The sequence below is a fragment of the Chrysemys picta genome, chromosome 24 (assembly GCF_011386835.1).
Source record: "Chrysemys picta bellii isolate R12L10 chromosome 24, ASM1138683v2, whole genome shotgun sequence".
Taxonomy (NCBI): domain Eukaryota; kingdom Metazoa; phylum Chordata; order Testudines; family Emydidae; genus Chrysemys; species Chrysemys picta.
This window is the reverse complement of record NC_088814.1, coordinates 17,898,235-17,913,886: the sequence shown is the minus strand read 5'-3', so window position 1 is coordinate 17,913,886 and position 15,652 is coordinate 17,898,235. Positions and strand designations below refer to the sequence as shown.

The 15,652-nt window shown below is 59.2% G+C and overlaps 1 protein-coding gene and 1 pseudogene across 1 annotated transcript; both read left to right on the top strand.

The window, feature by feature from the left end:
• The first annotated feature begins 1,436 nt into the window (after window positions 1-1,436).
• Window positions 1,437-3,330, top strand: LOC135977323 (L-gulonolactone oxidase-like). Its single transcript, XM_065577605.1, has 2 exons — window positions 1,437-1,648; window positions 3,127-3,330. The coding sequence occupies exons 1-2, from the start codon at window positions 1,452-1,454 to the stop codon at window positions 3,299-3,301; spliced, it is 372 nt and encodes a 123-aa protein (XP_065433677.1). The 5' UTR covers window positions 1,437-1,451; the 3' UTR covers window positions 3,302-3,330.
• A 784-nt stretch (window positions 3,331-4,114) lies between these two features.
• Window positions 4,115-12,814, top strand: LOC135977387 (otoferlin-like; annotated as a pseudogene).
• The last annotated feature ends 2,838 nt before the right edge of the window (window positions 12,815-15,652 follow it).

Genomic DNA, 15,652 nt, shown 5'->3' with positions numbered 1-15,652 from the left:
AGCGTGCCTCAGCCCCAACCCACAGCCCCCCGGCTATTCCAGCCCTGCTCCCCCTCAGCTCTGCCAGGCCGCCACAGCCCACTGGCTATTCCAGCCCTGCTCCCACTCAGCTCTGCCAACCTGCCACAGCCCCAACCCACAGCCCCCTGACTCTTCCAGCCCCGCTCCCCCTCAGCTCTGCCAGCGTGCCTCAGCCCCAACCCACAGCCCCCCGGCTATTCCAGCCCCGCTCCCCCTCAGCTCTGCCAGCGTGCCACAGCCCCAACCCACAGCCCCCCGGCTATTCCAGCCCTGCTCCCCCTCAGCTCTGCCAGCGTGCCTCAGCCCCAACCCACAGCCCCCCGGCTATTCCAGCCCTGCTCCCCCTCAGCTCTGCCAGCGTGCCTCAGCCCCAACCCACAGCCCCCCGGCTATTCCAGCCCTGCTCCCCCTCAGCTCTGCCAACCTGCCACAGCCCCAACCCACAGCCCCCCCTGACTCTTCCAGCCCTGCTCCCCCTCAGCTCTGCCAGCGTGCCTCAGCCCCAACCCACAGCCCCCCAGCTATTCCAGCCCTGCTCCCCCTCAGCTCTGCCAGCGTGCCTCAGCCCCAACCCACAGTCCCCCGGCTATTCCAGCCCCGCTCCCCCTCAGCTCTGCCAGCGTGCCTCAGCCCCAACCCACAGCCCCCCCTGACTCTTCCAGCCCTGCTCCCCCTCAGCTCTGCCAGCCCGCCACAGCCCACTGGCTATTCCAGCCCTGCTCCCCCTCAGCTCTGCCAGCCCGCCACAGCCCACTGGCTATTCCAGCCCTGCTCCCCCTCAGCTCTGCCAGTGTGCCTCAGCCCCAACCCACAGCCCCCCGGCTATTCCAGCCCTGCTCCCCCTCAGCTCTGCCAGCCCGCCACAGCCCACTGGCTATTCCAGCCCTGCTCCCCCTCAGCTCTGCCAACCTGCAACAGCCCACTGGCTATTCCAGCACTCCCCCTCAGCTCTGCCAGTGTGCCTCAGCCCCAAACCCACAGCCCCCCCTGACTCTTCCAGCCCTGCTCCCCCAGCTATTCTATTCTATCATCTAGAACTGGAAGGGACCTTGAAAGGTCATCAAGTCCAGTCCAGTCCCCTGCCTTCACTAGCAGGACCAAGTACTGATTTTGCCCCAGATCCCTAAATGGCCCCCTCAAGGATTGAATGCACAACCCTGGGTTTAGCAGGCCAATGCTCAAACCACTGAGCTATCCCTCCCCCCAATGCCAATGGGTTTAGCTCTGCCAATGCCCTTCAGCCCAACCTTCAGCCCCCTGCTATCCCAGCCCTGGGCACCCCCACACAGCTCTGCTGGTGCCCCTCAATCTCGACCCCCAGCCCCTGCCCTTCCAGCGCTAGGGGGAGATGTGGTCAGGCTCTGAGCTCGCCCCACTGTGGGGAAGGGCGGTTTGAGGCCCAGCAGCGAGATGGTGGCTCCAATGCTAACATGCGCTCTGGGGGCGGTTTGCACCTGGGCAGTGAGAAGACGAAGGAGGCCCTGCTGGAGCTGAAGGCCGTGCTGGAGAACAACCCCAAAGTGGTGGCACACTACCCAGTGGAGGTGCGCTTTGCTCGGGGGGACGACATCTTGCTGAGTCCCTGTTTCCAGAGAGACAGCTGCTACATGAACATCATCATGTACAGGTAAAGCGGGGGCTGGGCCGGGAGGAATGGGGCTCTGGCTCTGGCAGGGCCGGGGGCTGCAGCACAAGCCAGAGTTAACCTGCACATTGGAAGCTGGTGTTACCAGACGTCGACGGCTCGGCCGATCCGGATCTCACTGCTCGTGCTCCGCTCGGAGTTGGTGGGCGGCGACCCCAGAGTTCTCTTCCCCTGCTGCACGGGGGCAGAAAAACTGTCCAGTGTCTTGAGAGTCCTGACTTATGTTCCCAGCTATGGGACCTTGGGCCAGTCAAGTCCGTGCCCCGTGCCTCAGTTTCCCCACATGTCACATGGGGATTACAATACGGGCTGGTTCATGGGGATTTTAAGGGCTGAGTTGATTATTTATTCCCAGCTGGTTGGTTTGATCATGAACATGAGATTGTTACCGAAATATCGGGTCCACCTAGCTGAGAGCCAATAACAGCCAGACAGGGATAAGGGAGAGTTGCTTTATTCTGCAGAAGAAAGGAGAGCTTTGCACCTTAGTACAAAAACTCTGTCTTACACACATTTTACAGATCCTTTATACACATTCAGACAAAGGTCCTTGCAGTGTTAACACTTGATTGGTGGTTGTCAGACCCGTGCTTTTGCTATCTGGTCAGTGAAAACCGGCTTGGGACCAGCTCCAACTACCGTAAGGCCTTGAAGGGAAGACAGTTGAAAAGTTCAGGCTACTGTGTACTTGAAGTGTCTGCTTCCCCCTAATGGCCCTGGTTGACATAAAGGCTGCTCTGTTAAGGGGGGGGTCACTAGTAACTTTCACAAGATTAAAAGAGCTGTCGGGTCCTGTCCCACTGGGAATTCTTATTGTTACTTGTTGTTAATTGTTCGTATTGTGGGGATGTCTAGGGGCCCCGTCATGGACCAGGACCCCGTTGTGCTGGACAAACACAGACCCCAAAATGTTCCTCAGCCTGTTCCCCAGGGCCCTGTCCGGTCTGATGTTAAATGTCCCAAGCGATGGGTCTCCAGCCCTTTCCCGGGGGACACTGCACAGCAGAGATCCACCATCTCCCTCCCGAGAAGCTTTTCCTGACATTCACCCCAGGTGCCCGTGGCTCAGTTTTAACCCAGGCTTAGGAGACAGAGCGCGTCTAGTCGGAGCTGGAGCAGAGTCTACCGCAGGCCCTACCCAGCTGGGGTTAGTCCTTGAGCTCACGTGGCAGCGGCTGCTGCTTCTAGCGCCGACAGTGCCGGGGTCACACCCCACTGCTGGCCCGAGTAGGGCTGGCTGCAGAACTCAAACTCCAGTCGGTCCCATGAGCATCCCCCAGTGGGGAAATCCATAACCTCTGTGAAGGCGAGGGTAGCTCTGTCTCCCCCAGTGACCAGTCCATGTCAGAGGTGAATGAGTTTGTGTCATGTGCCCCCTTTGTGGTCTTAATGCCAAAGAAACCCCCTGGGAAGGGGGACGGAGGCAGCTGCTAGCCACTGACTCTGCCCTGTGCCCTCAGGCCCTACGGGAAGGACGTGCCCCGGCTGGACTATTGGCTGGCCTACGAGAGCGTCATGAAGAAGGCTGGGGGGCGACCGCACTGGGCAAAGGTACCGCTGCAGCCTGGCCCGTGGGCTCAGGGAGGAATCAGAGCGCAGGTCTCTGAGCCCAGCCCTTGCTCTTTAACCCTGTGAACTAGACACTGGGACTCACACTCCAGGTTCTGAGGGTAACAGGGAGGGTGGCTGCGGGGGTGGGAGGGTGGAGTAGGGCCGGCCTAGATGCTCGCTGAGGCAGAGTCCTGATCCGGCTCATCTGGGAACCTTCTGGCCTGGCCTCTCTGCCATGCCCTATCTCCACTGCTGCGGGTTCCCAGCCCCCTCACTCACTCTGAGGAGCACAGGAGGCCATATACAGGACAGTGGGGCTAGGGGCCGGGCAGGGGTGGGGTGGCATGAATCAGTCATTGTCCCTCTGGGGGCAGGGAAAGGCCTCATTAGATTCAAGGAGGGGCGGTAGGTGAGGATCGTCCTAGGGCAATGGGGCCGAGGAGAGATGGGGGAAGGGGTGGCATGGCTCAGCTTTCAGTCTAGACCCGTGAGGGCAAACGTGGCCTTTAGAACCTCATGGATGAGCAAAGTGGTCCCTTCAGACATAGAGGGTCTGTCTACACTGCACACGGAGCCCGGGCTCTGGTTCAGGTTTGAGACCAAGTCCCTCTTCCGTCCACACACCAAGCACTCAGAGCTTGGGCCCTAGGACCCTGCTAGGGGGTGGGTCAGAGCCCAGGTCCTGCTGTGAGTCGGGTCCAACCCCTGCCATTGTGCAGTGGGGACCCAGGACTAGCTGTGGACCGGAGTCAGAAGGTCTATGTTGTGCAGCGTGGACACATTAGCACGACTGGAAGACCCAGACCCAGCAATTGTAAGCCCGGGTTTACCATGCAGTGTGGATTCTCAGGGCTGAGTTTGGAAATGAGCCGCAGACCTGGGTTTACAAAACGGGAGATGTCCCTAAAGGTGTCTGAGGCAGGGGGGTTTCAGGGCACGTTTCACCCAAAGCCCCCGGAAGTCAATGGAGGTGAGACAGCCCATGCTCCTTGGCCCTGCCCAGCGGGGGGTGGGTGTTCTCCTGCCTCGGGCTGGCAGTGGGGAGCGCAGCCCGGCTCAGTGCTCACTCTGCGCACACAGGTCAGAAGAAGCAGACGGATGAGCACCTGGCCCTGGCAGTGCTGCGCCACTGGGAGGAGATCCCCTGCGTGGGCTGCAAACTCGTCCCGGAGCACGTGGAGACGCGGCCGCTGCTGAATCCCGACAAGCCTGGCATCGAACAGGTACTGCCCGCCCGCCTGGCATCGGGGTCACCGGCTCGGTGCTGCGGGGGATGGCGAGGTGACCGCAGCACCCCCGTCTGGCCCTCGGGAACGCCAGCTCTGCTGAGCCTCATGGGTTCCCACGTGCAAGGCAGATCCAAAGCCATATGGACCGGCCCCATCCCATCCCCCCAGGTGGAGAATCCTGCAGGGGAAGCCCCTTCCCACAAAAAATCACCCCTGGGGAGCAATAATAGCAATGATCTCTGCCTCCCAGGCCCCAGCCCTGTCTGATTAGGTCCCTTCCCCCTTTCCATACCTCCCCACGCCCCCGGTCCCTTGGGCTCCCCAAGCCCACAGCTGTAGGTCTGTGGCTGCCTTTGTCATGCCTGGACCCTGTTCTCTACCCTCATGCGCTTGTTTCCCCTCCAGCTCCACCCTGCATCCCCGCTCCATGGCCACACCTCTCCCCACACTTCCCACCGCACCCACGTCCCCTCGGTACCCCGTCTATTGCCTCTCATCTACTCCCCGGGCAGGCGACACTCTGTGGGGGGCTGGGGGTGCAGCTGAGCCCCCGAGCTGGCAACGTTCTCTGCCAACACGGCCTGCCACGGCCTTGTCGCCGTGCGACTGTCACCTTCAGGCTGGTGCTGCCAGGCGGGAGGGGAAGGACCCCAGGAAAGGGAGGGGAGGACACAGCAGGGGGTGCTAACTCGGTCTCCCCAACGTTGCAGGGCCGGCTGGAGATGTGGGTGGACATGTTCCCCATGGATATGCCGGCACCTGGCCCTGCCATCGACATCTCTCCCAGGAAGCCGAAGAGGTAACGAACCGAGTGGTCGCCTGGGACCAGCCCACACCCCACATCGGTCGCCCCTCATGCTGCCCCTAACGGGAGGTTTCCGGGCCTGCCTTAGCACTCCTAAGCAGCCTGCTGGTTTGGGCTGAGATCTGTAGGAAACCCTCGGCTGGATGGAGCCCTCCCCTGCCCCGCGAGGAGCGATCCCTCCAGCCCATGCTCCTGGCCCCTTGATTTGGGCGGTGGCTGGGAGTCGGGGTGTGACGTCCTCCGTCTCCTGCTCCTGCCGGCTGCCCACAGGGAGGCAGCGCACAGGGCCCCAACCAGGCACCGAGGCGGAGTTAGCGCCTGCAGGGCCTTGAGCTTCCGTGGCCGCAGAGATAAGGGCCTGATCTGAAGCCCAGTGAAATCAATGAGGCGCCTTCCACTGGCACTGGGCCGGGTCTACCAGGGCGCAGGAGAGCTCAGGACCAGGGCGTGATCCGGCCGTGGGAGGGGACAGAGAGGCTGGGCAGGGAGGGCGATGGAGGAGCCGGCGCTCAGCAGCACGCCGGGAACCGGTGCTGGGCCCTTCTCGCCGTGGCCGGGGCAGGGAAGGTGTTCAACAGCTTCCAGCACCAAAGCGCCTTCTGCCCGCCCGATGCCGGGGCCCTGCCGTCTGTTCCCGATCGCGACTAGTGGCCAGGCCCAGACCGGAGTGATGGGAAACACCCGGCAAAGCCCCCGCCCTCTCTGTGCACGCATGTGGGGGTGAATGTGCCCGGCCTGCACGTGAGCCAGAGATTGCGGCTCGAGCCAGGCCAGCGTTTTAACAACCCCGCGAGCCCCCGTCCATCAGCGACGAGGCTGCAGCCCCGGGGGCGTCGCAGCCCAGGGCGTGATGCGTATTATCATCAGCTGGGGTGGGTCAGCATCCCTGGCAGGGAACCATGGCAAGGAGCCACCCCAGGTCACACCTGCTGGAGCCCTAAACTATTCGTTATGAATCTGTTACTCAGCAGCGTGCTGGGGCCTCGGCTGGGCCCTGCCCGAATGCGCCTACAGGAGAGGGGGCTCCCTAGGTAGGAAACCCACAGGTTGTGTTACCTACGGACAGTTTAACAACTTGTAGCAAAAAGGAAAAAAATCCTAAGCTTGTGTGTGGCAAAGAGAAGGGAAGTATTTCTAACCTTTTATCTAGGAAGTCTATGGGTTCGCCTGAAAGGGGATTGTGTAGAGATCTGCCTGATGGGCCAAAGGTGATCCTGAATGTAAGTAAGACCCAGACAGAGTCTGTTGTTGCTCAGGAAAGTGTGCCTTTAGAGCAAGCCCTAGGTGAAGAGGGTAAGGGCAGAATTTCTGTGAGGGGTGAATTGCTGCTTAGAAAAGCTCCTGGGGAAAGGAATCCTCATGGTACTCGGTGCAAGCAGTTCCCTACAACTGAAGGGTGTGAGAGTGATTTAATCAAGGAAGTTTCAGTTCCTAGCAGCCAAAAAGTGTCTGTTGTGAAGGGATCCTCTGACTTTCCTTGTAAAGGATCCAGTGTGGGTAGCTTTGAGAAGGTCTCAGAGGAAGTAAAAGTTGTTAAGGAATTGAGGCATCCCTATAACCAAGTGGCTGTGTGGGGCCAACTTGTTGGGGAGACAATGGTGTTGGAACAGGAATGTCTCCTTTCTGATTCTTTAAATGAGCAGTTTGTGCTTCAGGGTTTGAGGACAGATTTGGTTACTGATGTGTCAGAGCAGAGCAGTTTTATGGCTAAATGCTTGAGGATGCGGGGGAGAGGAAGCAAACTCTCACCCGCAGACTCTTTGGATTTGTGTGGTATCTCTTTAAGACAGAGTCCAGCCTTGGAGATGATAGCGGTTGCGAATATGAAAACTGGTGGACTGGCTCTGGTCTGGGGTAGTGCAAATTACTTGACTGGCTGGGAAAGGAAGGACTGGCTAATAGCTGTTAGCAAAGAGGGCCCACCCCATCAGCCAGTGAATTCTGTTAAGCAAGAGAAATCAGGGTTTGATCCTGCAGGACAAGGAGGAAAGAGAAAACTGAATTTTGCAAAGGGAAGCCACAGGTTAACCCTAAAATGCCCAAACTCCAATGGTATTGAGCCAAAGGGGTGGCATGACAAACATGACTGTAGATGGACACTTGCAATAAACTTGTTGTTATTGCTAAATTTTGTAATTAATGTGTTGCTATTGCCACAAACTGTAAAAATATACAATGTGCCTAATCTTTTGGAGAATCCCTTGGACATGTTAAAAGGAATACATGAAAACACACGTTATGTTAAAAGGCCTTGTTACACTGGGGTTTCACAGGCAATGCATATAAACAATATGGGAACTTTTCACAGGGGAAAGGACATTCCAGACCTAATGTGCTGTATGAAAAGGAAGACTGAGGCACACGACCATATTGCTTTCATGGCTAAATGCCAAGATTCCTGGACTATGAAGAACATTAATATCTGCATGTATTCAATGTTAATTGGGTTCCAAACATTGGCCCGAGCTTGTATGGATAAAGTAGCAGTTTTCTTTAGCTCTTGGCAAGATCACATGACACATACAGGAACCATGCTGCCAGAGCAGATCCAATCCACTATTGTTCTAACTAAGTGTTACCTTGAGTTTGTAAAGAGGTTCAATCATGTGGTTAAACATGATTTTGATAAACCATTTCTGTTATACACTGGTATGGCTTCTAACCCAATACTAGCTGTAGTGAGACAGAACCCAGGATGGGGAGCTCTTGGGATGCAGTCAGTGATGTTTGTGTCATCCCTTCCTGCATCAATTTTGCGTTGGGGGTGTGACGTTATTGACATAAACTGGAACCATGTAGATCATTGTTGCAACCAAGGTCCTGTAGTGGCACCCAAATCTTGTATAAAGGGGGTCAAATGGGGTGTCTAGGACAAGGTTATGGTTTACTGGTTATGATTATGCTGTCTATATGTGTGTATCAGTTTTGTAGTCTTATTGTCATAAACTGGAACCATGTAGATCATTGTTGCAACCAAGGTCCTGTAGTGGCACCCAAATCTTGTATAAAGGGGGTCAAATGGGGTGTCTAGGACAAGGTTATGGTTTACTGGTTATGATTATGCTGTCTATATGTGTGTATCAGTTTTGTAGTCGAAGTTATGAATATTGGCTCTATACTGTCTGTATGGCAAACTTATGCTATGCTTCTGGGTGACATCCCAGACAAGCTGAGATTAGCTCTGCCTAGCCTGCTTGATGGCCCATTAAGGACCATCAGCTATACAATGGACCCATTGAGAGAAGGCAGATACGTCTTGTACCTCAGCAAAGTATGCAGGGACTGGCCCATGTGACTCCAGACTCCATGTTGCTGTAATTTTCCACAGTAAGAACAAAGAGGTGTTCTTACACCTGGAAAAGACTATTTAAGGCTGATGCCTGATCTCCATCAGGTCTTCAATCCTGCTTCTTACCTCTGGAGGAACTTTGCTACAAGCTGAAGCGTTGAACAAAGGACTGAGGACCCATCCCAGCGGGGGATGTATTCCAGAGACTTGATTTGAACCTGCAGTTTATTCCATCGCTGCTGCAAACCTGAACCAAGAACTTTGCCATTACTGTATGTAATTGATTCCATTTAACCAATTCTAACTCTCATCTCTATCTTTTTCCTTTTATGAATAAACCTTTAGATTTTAGATTCTAAAGGATTGGCAACAGCGTGATTTGTGGGTAAGATCTGATTTGTATATTGACCTGGGTCTGGGGCTTGGTCCTTTGGAATCAGGAGAACCTTTTTTCTTTTACTGGGGTATTGGTTTTCATAACCATTTGTCCCCATAACGAGTGGTACTGGTGGTAATACTGGGAAACTGGAGTATCTAAGGAGATTGCTTGTGAGACTTGCAGTTAGCCAGTGGGGTGAGACTGAAGTCCTCTTAGTCTGGCTGGTTTGGTTTGCCTTAGAGGTGGAAAAAACCCCAGCCTTGGGCTGTAACTGCCCTATTTGAGCAATTTGTCCTGAGTTGGCACTCTCAGTTGGGTTCTGCCAGAACCGCATTGTCACAGCCAGCACCATAGCTCCCCCCAGGAGAGGGGTTCTGTCCCGGGGAGCCGATCCCAGCGCCCCACCGGCTCTGTGCCGTTCTGCCCCGGCTTTCCCCGTGGGCCTCGCCTCACCTCCTTGTCTCCCTTCCAGACATGAGCTTCGAGTGATAGTGTGGAACACGGATGAGGTAATCCTGGAGGACGATGATTTCTTCACTGGGGAGAAATCCAGTGACATTTTTGTCAGAGGGTAGGTACAGCGCGGCGCCGGCGCCTCGCTCCGGGATCCCGCTGGCGCTTGGTGTGGGGGCCGTGGGGCTGAATAACAGACATTCTGCTTCTTCGTTTTGCCTCTGTGTGTGTCTCCCCCCCCCCGACCCCCTTTGCCGTGTCTGCTCCACGCCCGGTGTGGCTGTCCCTGTGTTCCCGCCCCGCCGGCCGCCGAGCTATGAGCTGCGGGTGGTGATCTGGGACACCGACGAGGTGCTGCTGGAGGATGATGCGTTCATGAGAGGAGAGAAGATGTCTGACATCTATGTCAGGGGGTAACGGACGAGGCCCCCCTCCCCTGCGGGCCGTGCAGAGGGACACACGCGCCCGCTCAACCTGTCCCGAGTGTCGCTGGCGTTCCTCGCTGCCCCTAGGAGCACCCCACCCAAACCCAGAGCGTGGGGATCCGGGGGGATCAGCCTGGCCCGTGGCATGCACGTGGAGCTCAGGCTACGGGGCTGTTTAATTGGGGTGTAGCTGATCCACCAGGCTCTGGGACCCCCCGAGCGGGCAGCATGTGTCACCGCAGATCAGGGCAGTGCAAGCTTAGAATTGCCTTGGGATGGGGCTTCCCAGGGCGTTCTCCGTCCTTCTCCATCGCACTCACACAGGCCCGGGGGCGAGGGGTTGCTGCTGTTAGCTTCAAGCCAGGCAAATAGTTAGTGTGTAGATTTCTTTTCCCATCTTTGAATGGGGAATGCCCCTCACCCCGGCCACCGCTCTGCATGGACCCCTCCCCGCTGAGCCCTCTGCACGGGGCTCGGCTTTCACGCCACTAGTCTGCAGGGAGGGGTCCCCGGGATAATGGGGACACGTGGCATTGGGCAGGGGCGTGGGGGCTGGGTACAGATTTTGCAAGGGCTGCTGATGGGTGCAGGGAAGAAGGGGCCGGTTGGGTCGCTGAGAAAGTTTTGGGGGTCGTGGTGGCTAATCAGCTGAGATGCTGAGGCCAAAGCCCTAACGCACTCCCGGGCTGCATAACTGGGGACTCTGGAGTAGGAGCCGAGAGGTTATTTTGTGTCTGTGTTTGGCACCAGTGGAACCACGGCTGGAATCCTGTGTCCGGTGCTGGTGGATTCGCTGGTCAAGGAGGATGTTGATACATTGGAGAGGGGCAGAGAAGAGCCACGGGAATGATTAAAGGATTAGAGAACCTGCCTGATCGTAACAGACTCAAGGAGCTCGATCTCTTTAGCTTAACTAAGCGAAGGTTACGGGGTGACGTGAGCCCAGCCACTACCCGGGAGCACAGATTTAATCATGGGCGCTTCAGTCCAGCCGAGAAAGGGCTAACAGGAGCCCATGGCTGCAAGCTACAACTAGGCAAAGTCAGACAGGAACTCAGGCGTCAGTTTTAGTCATGAGGGTAATTACCCATGGGAACATTTGCCCGAGGCGCGTGGTGGATTCTCCAGCGCTGGCGATTTTTAAGTCACGGTTGGATGTTTCTAAAGGAGCCGCTGCAGTTAGCCAGGAGGTCAAATGAGATGATCACACTGGGCCCCTGGGCCCTATGACTCTGCAAACCCGCCCTGCCCACAGCGCCCTGGTGCCCCTCTGCGCCAAGCAGGCAGACCACACACACACACACACACACTTCTCTCTGGGCCGCATGCTGCAGCTGAGGGTCTGTCTCGGCACGGGGGAGGGGGGGGCGTGTCTGGTTGTCCCGTTGCTCCCCGTGACCAGCCCCGTCCCCCTGCCCGACTGTCTGGTCCCTGCAGGTGGCTGAAGGGCCAGCAAGAGGACAAGCAGGACACGGACGTGCACTACCACTCGCTCACGGGCGAGGACAACTGGCGCTACGTCTTCCCCTTCGACTACCTGATGGCGGAGGAGAAGATCGTCATCTCCACTTAGAGTCCATGTTCTCCTGGGACGAGACCGAGTACAAGATCCCGGCTCGCCTCACCCTGCAAGTCTGGGACGCCGACCACTTCTCTGCTGACGACTTCCTTGGTGCGTAGGTGAAGGGGGCAAGGGGGTGACGCACTGCCAAGCCTGGACACGAGGCTGCGGTGGGGCAAGGAGAGCCACCCAGCCGTGCAGCACCAGGTTGGCATCTGGGGATCCACTCTGGGTGCTGTCCACGGCCGGGGAGGCAAGGCTGGCGGGAGAGGGCGAGAGGATAGAGAGAAGGGGGGGCGGCCCCAGGTGAGAACCTGGTGGTCAGGGAGGGAGAAGAAGCCACCAGAGGAGATGCTGATCTATCAAGGCAGGGGAGACCCCCAGGAGCTCAGAGAGGAGTGAGAGCAGGGGATGAGAGGTCCAAGGGACCGGCTGGCTCAAGCTCCTCTGGCACTTTCCATGAGGCTCAGGGTGTTGGCCCTGGAGCGGCAGCTCCGTGCACCCGGCGGCAGTGCCAGCGCGCTGGGACGGCTGCTGTTGTTTCTCCCTGGCAGGGGCGATCGAGCTGGACCTGAACCGCTTCCCGCGCGGCCCCAAGCCAACGAAGCAGTGCAGCATGGACATGGTGACCAACGAGGGCGACCTGCCCCTGGTCTCCGTCTTCAAGCAGAAGAGGGTGAAGGGCTGGTGGCCCTTCGTGGCCCAGAATGAGAACGACGAGCTGGAGCTCACGGTGAGGATGCCGGGGAGAGGGGCACTGCTGAATGCAGCACCGCAGTGTGGGCCCGGCCTCAGTCACCACCAGGAAGGGCACTGGCAGAGCTGGGCGTGGGGGGCCCAGGACCAGGCCAGCAGGGGGGCTGCAGGACAGAAGTGATGGGTGACTCATTCCCATCAGAGGTTGGGCTCCACAGGGCTGGAGACTTTGGGCTCCTTCTCTGACCATGCGGCTCTCGGGGCTGGGTGCTCTGCCCAGCCGGGTGGCAGGTGCAGGCGGAGCAGCCGCTCAGACGCTGCTGGTCCCATCTGTAGCCAGGAAGCGCAGAGCCAGGTGGAGCTGAGTGAGATCGGAGAGAACCAGAGGGAGCCCGACCCGCACTGCCTGGCCCTGGGCACACCCCTGGCTCCGTTCTCTGGCGCTGGTAGATCCTGGGAGCGGTGAGACCGTTCCTCAGGGTGGGGGGGGTACGGTCACCCCCGCCAGCTCAGGTGATGTGCGCTGGGAGGATTTGGCAGCTTTCCAGCCGTAGGCCCCAGGACGCCATCCCAGGCTGCGGGATGATCCCCCGCCCTGGGGCAGTTCTCAGCCAGGGCAGTCCCGGGCCCCAGAGCGACTCTCTGCTCCCCACAGGGCAAGGTGGAGGCTGAGCTGCACCTGCTGACAGCGGAGGAGGCGGAGAAATCCCCCGCGGGGCTGGCCCGCAACGAGCCCGACCCGCTGGAGAAACCCAAGTGAGTGACGGGGCGGCGAGGGGACCGACAAACGTCACGCCTGAGCCTGCGGGGGCCTGGGGGGAGGTTGATAGGGTGACCAGACAGCAAGTGTGAAAAATCGGGATGGGGGTGGGAGGTAATAGGAGCCTATATAAGAAAAAGGCCCCAAAATCGGGACTGTCCCTATTTAATTGGGACATCTGGTCACCCTAGAGGTTGAGGATGTGGGGTAGGCAGTAGGGATGAAGGCTGGGTAGAGGGGGGGGTTAGGTGCGTGGACCTGTTGCTACAGGGCAGGGAGGGGGCTGGGCAGCTGGTGGGGGCACCCCATGATACGGGCTGTTTTCCCCCCCATACACGTCCAGTTCTCTGTGTCTGTATCAACCTTTCTTTCCTGCCTTTCTTCACCTCCTCCCCGTCACTCCGGCCGCCCCCCTGCACCCCCCAGCCGCCCCGACACTAGCTTCACCTGGTTCCTGAACCCCCTGAAGTCCATCCGTTAATTCATCTGGCACACGTACCGCTGGTTCCTCCTGAAACTCCTCCTCCTCCTCCTTGTGCTCCTCCTGGTCGGCCTCTTCCTCTACTCCATGCTGGGCTACCTGGTCAAGAAGCTGCTGGGAGCATGAGGCCGCCCGGGCCCGGGGCCACGCACCCGCTCGCCAGGCTGGAGCGGCGCCGGGACTGGGTTTGGGGGAACGGCCTGCGGCTTCTCCTTGTTTGCGTTTTCTTCTTGGCGGCTCCCTGTGGTGTGTTTCTCTCCTGAGGCCGGAGGGAAGGAAGAGTTGGGCCTGGGGCGCCGGGCTCCCGTAGCGCTTTCCGTGGGTGAATGCAGCTGACCAGGTGGGCGAATACAGGGCGTCCGAGCTGGCTCTAAGATTACACCCCCCACAGCTAAGAGCCTCTTAGCCGTGCCCCAGTTCTGGCTTCCAGAGCCCCAGGAGGCCAGTCGCCCACGCTCACGGCCGGCCTGGCAGGGAGGGGGAACGCGCGGCTCTGGTTTGTTCCACACCCTCCTTCCTCCACGGCCAGCGCCACCCTGGGGAGCAGGTGCCAGGGAGAACGGGGGCGTTGCACACCGAGAGGTCACCTCAGAGGAGTCTGAGGAGAGGAGCCATGGGGCTCTCCAGAAAAGCAGCCCCCTCTGCTTGAGTCCCCCGCCCCACGGGCCCACGCTGGCTCGGAGGCTGCCCATGACCAAGGCACTGGCTCTCCTGCCCCCAGGCGGGGGGCGACAGTCACCCCGGAGGCTGTGGAGAAAGCAGCAGCCCAGCAGAGCCGGGGAAACATGCCCAGGCTGTGAGGAGAGGCAGTTCTCCAGGCTACCCGCCGACATTGTGTGGGGTGGGCCGAGACCCAGCCTGGGCCCGTTTTCCAGCCCCGCCAGCACCTCAGCTGCTCTGTTTAGGCCGGTGCATGGCTTGCGCGGGAATCCCTTCGGTGCTGGCTGGAGGGGGGGGGGAGAGGAGCCCTGCACAATGGTGCGGGTGGGTCTGACCCCCCGCCTCCCCCCGATCATTGCAGCAGCTCCATGTTTACATGGCGGGGGATCAGTGAGCAGCACATGACCCTGCCCTGAACCGTGGCCCCTGCAGCAGGCATCGGGCCCTGGCCTGTTGGCAAATGGGAACGGTTTCGGAGCAGGGCCCTGGGCAGGCCCTGCCCCGGCTGGACTGGAGCAGCCTACGGCCTGGGCACCAGTAACCCGTCCGGGCGCCGTAGCCACCTCGCTCAGGGGCGTGGGGAAAACGCCAGCCCAGACGGACGTTTGTGCCAAGCTAACCCCCCTGGAGCCAGCCCTAGGGTGAGAGACGGAGGCTGCCACCCAGGGCAGTGGGTTACCTGTGGGGACCGGAGACCTCCTGTCAGCGTAGGGAGAGTCTGTGCTGAAGCGTCACAGCCGTCAGGGTGAATCCAAAGTACCCCCCAGCCCCCAGCCGCCTCAGATCGCAGAGAGCCAGACGGCTGTTTAGCCAGGAATTCACAAGTCACGGGGCTCACGCAGTTAATGGCCAAACTAGGCCCATGTGCCTGGGCCCCAGGCTGAGGCCTGCACGTCCCTCCACCCCACTTTGTACCAGTGTAACTGTAGCATATGGGGGGACGCCCCCGGCGGGGACACAGCTTTATACATGAAGGTGCCTCGCAGCGGTAGAAGTTAGGCCCAGCGATACCAGTCGGCTCGAACGACCTGCACCCCCCGGGTAGGCAGCGGGGGTGAAGGGGTGTACCAGTCTCACTTGAGCAGCCCCCGTTAACCAGCACAGCGCCGGGTGGCTTAGCAAAGCGGGCAGGCCCGGGCTTTGGGAAGAGAAGCCGCCAGCAGGTCTTTGGTTAAAGGGCGGGGCGAGTTTAGCACTTACACCCAGCCAGGGCTCTGCTGCTGCCCTGGCGCGTGAGCTTGGACCGGTCACAAACACTCAGTGCCTCAGTTTCCCCAGCATAGGCCCACCCACACACACTGCCCTGCCCTCCAGCCATTGCTGTAGGTGGCCCTTTCAGCTCGTGTGGGGGAACGGGCCCCCGCGGGACTGAGCCTTGTCAGTTAGTGAAGCAGGGACGTGCTCCCCGCAGCCGTGCAATGCACGTGCGTCGTGTCCTGCCTGCAGAGCTGGGCCTCGCTTTGCACAACACATGCCCAGGCCATGCCGGGCACCATGTGTGTCTCCAGGTTGCGGCTGTTACTTCATGCGGGGGGGTGAGGGGTGCTGTCTGCACACTGTTCCGACGTGCCCTTTGGACTCCACTGCACGGCCACCACTCAGGCTAATGGTCTCTAATTAACCCGCCCCCAGAACATGGCCACCTCCCAGCCCCACTGAGGGAGACCAGGGCTGACCCCAGGGTGGGCGGGAGGGGG